Raw genomic sequence first — 6,000 nt, forward strand, 5'->3', positions numbered from 1 at the left:
AAGAGAGAGAGAGAGAGCACAAGTGGGCGAGAGGCAAAGAGGAAGACACAGAATCCAAAGCAGGCTCCAGGCTCCGAGCTGTCAGCACATAGCCCGACGCGGGGCTCGAACTCACGATCCCCGAGGTCATGACCTGAGCTGAAGTTGGACACTTAACCGACTGAGCCACCCAGATGCCCCAAAAAACAAAATCTTCAGAAAGAAACATAAATGCTCTGGCTTGAGCTTTTAGCACAGTGTCGAATAGCTAGCAGACCTCCCTGCCGAACTCCGACCTTCAGGGGAAAGCTTTCAGGCCAACAGGATTGTACCAAGGACCTGTTACTTGCCAAGCAAGTACGGCAGGCAAGACGGGCAAACACCCCTGCCTGGGTGGAGCTTACGACGTGCTGGGGAGAGACAGACAAGTTGGGAACACTGACGCACGTTGGCAGGTGGAAAGTGGCACCAAGAAAAATAAAACAGAAGGTGACATTTGAATGAACTCCTAAAGGAGGTGGAGGAGGAGCCACAGGGAGATCTAGGGGAAGAGCATTCTGGTCTGGCCTAGGAACACAGGCAGCGGAGTGGCAGGAACAGAGCAGCTCTGAGAGGGAAGCTGTTTATTGCTTTTCTCTCCAACTTTCTGCAGGGGTCCTGCAGACCCCTCCCCACAAGCCTGACTGGGAAGCCTTGGGTCTAGTCTGGGCTTTCCCTGGCTCCTCTGCCTGGACAAGGTCTCTGTTAAGTGTCCACCTCTGCACCAGGGGTGACGCCTTGCCCAGGATCTCCAGGGAGGCTGTGGGTGAACCAGCCCCTCTTCCTGTGTCACAGACAATGGCATCCCTACTCATTGAAGTCATAAGGCCCAGAAATGGTGCAATCTCCCTGCTAAAACCCCTCCTATCACCTCAACAGAACTGAATAATCCTCCCCACAGCCTGAAAGGCCCTACCCAAGTTATGCCAGACTGGCTTTCTGTCTCTTCCTCTCACACTGCAAGCTCATACTGGCCTCAGGACCTTTGCTGGGCTTTCTCCACTGCCTCGAATGTCCTCTCTATTTCATCCTTCAGGATCGTTACTGATAGGTATCGAATGTCACCTCCTCTGAGACGCCTTCCCGGACTACCGCTCCCATTTAAATTATGCCCTATGCCCCTGCCCAAAGCCTCTGGTAGGTCTCCTTCTACTGCTTCTTGGCTGGTAAATACAGACTGTTTGCTTTCCAATGTCTGCCTCCCTTGTCGCAATATGAGTCCCCACCAAGGGGAGGGTTTTATTCACTCCTGAATCCCTAGTGTTTAGAACAGATGCCTGCATCCAGCTGGCACTTAAGAAAGGTTTGTGAATGAAGAGCAAACCCAGAGCTCACTCCTCTGATGTCAAATTCCGGCCATCTTGGCCCAGACCCCTTAACCACCACTCCACCTGTATTCTCTGAGCATCTTCTTCAGACTCAGGCTTCACACTGGGAGACCAGCCGAGGCTCTGAAGGTGGGGTACTGGTTGTAATAATGGTGACCTTGGAGAGACTAATAATAGCAATGTCAAGGAGGCTACTGTTTATAGGGCACTTACGGTGCACAGGGCGTTATGCTGAGCCCTTGACCTGTGTTTCCATTTGCATCTCACAATAGCCGTAGGGACTGGGGATTGCTCCCATTCCACAGATGCGGTAGCTGAGGCTCGCAGAGGTGTGGTGCTCCACTGGGTGTGTCTGACCCCAGTGCCTCCGCCCTTGGCTCTCTGGGTAGGGCTGGGGTCCGGACAGCCTACCTGTACCTGGCCCAGGCTCCCCTCTCCCCCCAGGGAACTCAGTCTTTCTGGCCCTTACCTTAGTCCCCAGCTCCTGCAGCTGAACCCAGGATGTCAGGCTCAACAATCTGCCCCCATGGAGCGATTTCACGTACCCCCCTGTGTGCCCCTGCTTGGCCTGGCCTGGTAATGCCCTGGGTCTGTACACTTGAGGTACCTGCTTGGCCTGGTTTCCTCCCAAAGGCACAGACCCTCAACCCAGACTAGGGAAGCCTCCTGTTTACATGTCACCTGCAAGGGAAGTGATATACACAGTGTTGAGGGTTACAGGGTAACCCCCCCCACCCCGCCATGTAACCACCCTCCTGGTTCTTCTGGATGAATCAACATAGTTTATAAAGTCTTCAACGGTCTTGTGCTAGTGCAGTCATGTTGCTGCATTGGTGTGTGTGTGTGTGCGTTTAGAATCGATTTCTTGTCTGCAAACATTTCAAAGCTATCTTTTTTTTTTTTTTTTTTTTGGTAACCCCATTTCAGCCTTTCTTCATTTTTTAATTCACTCTGGAATAGAGCGAGTAAGCACAGAATGGCAATAGTGGGGGCAAATGTTGATATTTGTACATGTTTTTAAATATTTTTTAAATATTTATTTATTTTTGAGAGACAGAGATAGAGCATGAGTGGGGGAGGGGCAGAGAGACGGAGACACAGAATCTGAAGCAGGCTCCAGGCTCTGAGCTGGCAGCACAGAGCCTGACACAGGGCTCGAACTCATGGATTGTGAGATCATGACCTGAACCAAGATGGACACTTAACCAACTGAGCCACCCGGGGGGCCCTGATAGCTGTACATGTTTTAAAACAAACTAAATGCCAATTAGCATGGACTGATTAAATAAACTATGGTACATCCACACTATGGGATTACTGTTCTGCTCACAACACTAGAAGTCTAAGGGTACTCATATTTTGATAAGAAAGCGTCTCCATGGTATCTGGATTAATGGAAAAAACCAAGGTGCAGGAAGCCTGTGTCTTGTGTGGCCATCTGTGTGAGAAAGGGACAAACTGTATGAACTGCATCTATATGTATACGAACTGTATCTATATGCCAGTGTGCACAGAGCTTATGAATGGAGCTCTGTGGAAGGAGGTGAGAGATTGGAGCCAAGGGCCACCTCTGAGGCGGCGATACTGCGTATCTGGGGGCAGGTGGGGCCTTTCACAACAGGGGGCTTTGAACACTTTGGAATTTTGAACCATGGCAATAGTTTACCTACTCAAAAACAAATTACAAGCTGAAGGCATTTAAGAGCACACAGATGACAGTGTTTCCTACTCTGCAACCCGTCCCCCCCAGCCCTGGCGGCCTCCCTCCAGGCCACCAGGGGGGGGCACCTGGCAGCAGGGGTGTGACTTCAGAGGAGGCAGGATGTCCGCCCACAAGGGCCTGGAGCCAGCTGGTACTTCCTCTGGGCTCATCCCAGTGACCATAGCTGCAGAAAGGCTGAGAGAGCCCCACCTCCACTATGGTACCTTCTACAAAACCTATTATGGGGTGAATTGTGTCCCCCCCCCTCCAAGTTAATGTTTCTGAGTACTTGAAATCCTAACTTCCAGCACCTCATGACATGACCCTGGTAAGAAATAGGGTCATTGTAGACGTAGATGAGGTCATGGGTAGTAGTGTGGGCACCTATCCTGTATGACTCCCGACCTTAATCAAAAGGCGAAATTTGCAACAGACACGCACATAGGCAGAATGCCATGTGACGATGAAAGCAGAGTGACGCATCCATAATCCGAGGAACGCCAGACATTGCCAGCCAACGAAGCCAGGAGACAGCCTGGAACAGACTCTTCCTCGTGGACCCTCAGAAGGCACCAATCCTGCTGGGGACCCCTATGTCTTGGACTTCAGCTCCCCAGAGCCGTGAGACAATAAATGTCTGTGGTTTAAGCCGCCAGTCTGTTGTGGCACTTTGTTACAGCACCCTAGGAATGGAACATGGAGTTTCTAGGGAACCTGGCACACCTGGGATCTCTGCCTCATGGCCTGATTTGGAAACACCTTCACCTCAACTGACCCTGGACCTCACTATCCCAAGCTCCCTAGGCTGTCACTGATTCTGAGCCTAGGCCAGCCCCATACTTACTGTTGTAAATCATTTCCTTGGAGACCATAGTGGATGTTATCTTGGACATCTGGGCAGAGGAACAAAGGCTTGTTGCAAAACTTGGCCTTGGCTAAAGGCGATTCCAACCTGAGGAGTGACACAGTGCTTGAGCCAGATGATCCCCGGGCCCTCACCCCCGTATCCCTGGGTGGCTGGGAACAGCTGGCATCTACTGAGGGCTCACTGTGTGGCCAACACCTATATCTTCCCGCCTCCCCCCTCCTTCATCCTCTCTCCCCTCCTTGACTTGGTTCCAGTTGCCCTGACTTATCTTTCTGTTTCTAGAGCATGCACCGCCACACAAAACACAGACTTCCTGCACAGCCTTGCTCTGTCTCAGGGTCTTTGCATGTACCACTTCCTTGGCCAAAAAACGTTCACCCACACCCAGCTGTGGGTGGGAGGGTGCTCCTCCTGCACCACTTCAGAGATGTCTTCCTTCACCACACCGTCCACATGCTTTCTTTCTCCCCAACCCCATATGACCTCACCTTACTTTCTTCGCTGCAGTTACCGCTGTCTGAGTTATCACTTTAAAAAAATCCGTGCATTGCCTATTTCCCCCCTGAAAGCAACCTCCAAGAGGACAGGGGTCTTTTCTCACGTGGAGCCAATGTGCTCATCAAAGCGCCTAGCGTGGCGTCTTTGGAGCGTCTTAACGATTCGCTGAATGAAATTTTCCTTTTGCAAAGGAAGAAGCAAAGTGGAGATTCAGCGAGGCGTCCAAAGTCACACAGCAAAGAAAGGCCACAGTGGGGATTCCAGCTCAAGATTCCTGGCCTCCAAAGTCCGAGCCATTCCAGCAACACTCTGCTACTGCCCAGGCCTGGAGAGGGACGAGTTAGCAGCGCCCCGCCTCCCAACACCCCAACTCGGTTGGGATGAGCAGTGGGCCATACAGCGGGGGTGCACAAGGCATGGAAGGACACAGGGATGGCTAGACAGCTAGGTATATGATAAAGCAAAGTAACGAGTAAGGACACACGGGCAGCCTTGCAAAGGGGCCTTGCAAGGGGCGCCAGAGGAGCCCTCCCCGGGCCCCACGCGCATCCCCGGCCCCGCGCACCCCCCCATGCGACCCCGCGCGCACCCACCGGCCCCCGTGCGCAGCGGCTAGCTCCGAAACCTCCGCGCGGCTGTTCCCGGCTCAGGGCGTCCGGGCCTTCTATTTACGTCGCCATGGCAACCATTCTTCTTGCAGGCCAGGGCGGTGACGTCACAAAGCCTAGACGCCCCGGCTGCGTGGGGGTGGGGCCTGCGGGCTGCAGGGTCCCGGCGCAGAAAGTCGTGGAGCCCTGCTGTCCCAGCTGTCGGGTCGCCGCCCGAACGGTGTCCGGGATGGGGCTTGGGGAACAGGAGTTTCCTCCCTCCGTCATTCCTCGTTCCTCACTCCTGCTCTTTTACTGTCGTTCCCCGATTCATTTCTTCAATGTGCACCTCGGGATACCTGTGGTGCAAAAACAGACCTGTCCTTTCTGTCGAGTGGACCTCACTCTCTACAGGGGCTGTTCTCAAAGTGTGGCCCCGGGGCCAGCAGCATCAGAGATACCGGGAACTCTTTGGAGAAGTCAACGTTCTGCCTGTTTCTGAAGCAGAAAGTCTAGGGGCAGAGCCGTGCAACCAGGGCAGTAACAGGCTGGTTACATTGCTGGCTAAGGCTTGAGAATCCCTACTGTGCCAGAGGGCGAATGAGACGTGTACGAAAGACACAGAATGACGAGCAAGGACTATCAGAAGACAGGGAAGAAATGAGATGTTAAAGAGCAGGGATCAGGTTCAGATAGTCCAGATTCACCAGCGGATGTGGGCCAGGGTGGGCCCTCTGCCTCTCCAGCTGACATCCCTTGTTCCTTCAAAACAGGAGAACCCCTCCAGTCCTCACCATGGTCACTACATTGTCCCATGCATCTAGGGAATTTGCAGATTCACAAAGGCTGCTTGGAGCTGGGGCACAGTCAGGGCTCTGTCTTTCTAGCAGTATTCTGTGCTCTGGAGCAGACTGCCAGCCAGTAAGATGCCAGGGAGAATTCCAGCAGCTCCTGGCTCTGCCCAAGGCAGGTGTAGCGGGTAGGGAGACCAGTTCCACG

At 53.1% G+C, this 6,000-nt stretch overlaps 1 protein-coding gene across 1 annotated transcript in view; it reads right to left on the reverse strand.

Annotated features, from left to right (window-relative positions):
• Positions 1–5,120, reverse strand: part of CFAP100 (cilia and flagella associated protein 100) — a 52,782-nt gene extending 47,662 nt beyond the window's left edge. Inside the window, exons 1-2 of the mRNA XM_043588311.1 lie at positions 5,008–5,120; positions 3,893–4,000 (exon numbers count right to left, since the gene is read on the reverse strand). Coding sequence (XP_043444246.1) covers positions 3,893–3,941 — 49 coding nt within the window. The 5' untranslated portion in view covers positions 3,942–4,000; positions 5,008–5,120. The remainder of the gene's footprint in view (positions 1–3,892; positions 4,001–5,007) is intronic.
• Positions 5,121–6,000: the final 880 nt, after the last annotated feature.

Source organism: Prionailurus bengalensis, chromosome A2, assembly GCF_016509475.1.
Source record: "Prionailurus bengalensis isolate Pbe53 chromosome A2, Fcat_Pben_1.1_paternal_pri, whole genome shotgun sequence".
Classification (NCBI taxonomy): domain Eukaryota; kingdom Metazoa; phylum Chordata; class Mammalia; order Carnivora; family Felidae; genus Prionailurus; species Prionailurus bengalensis.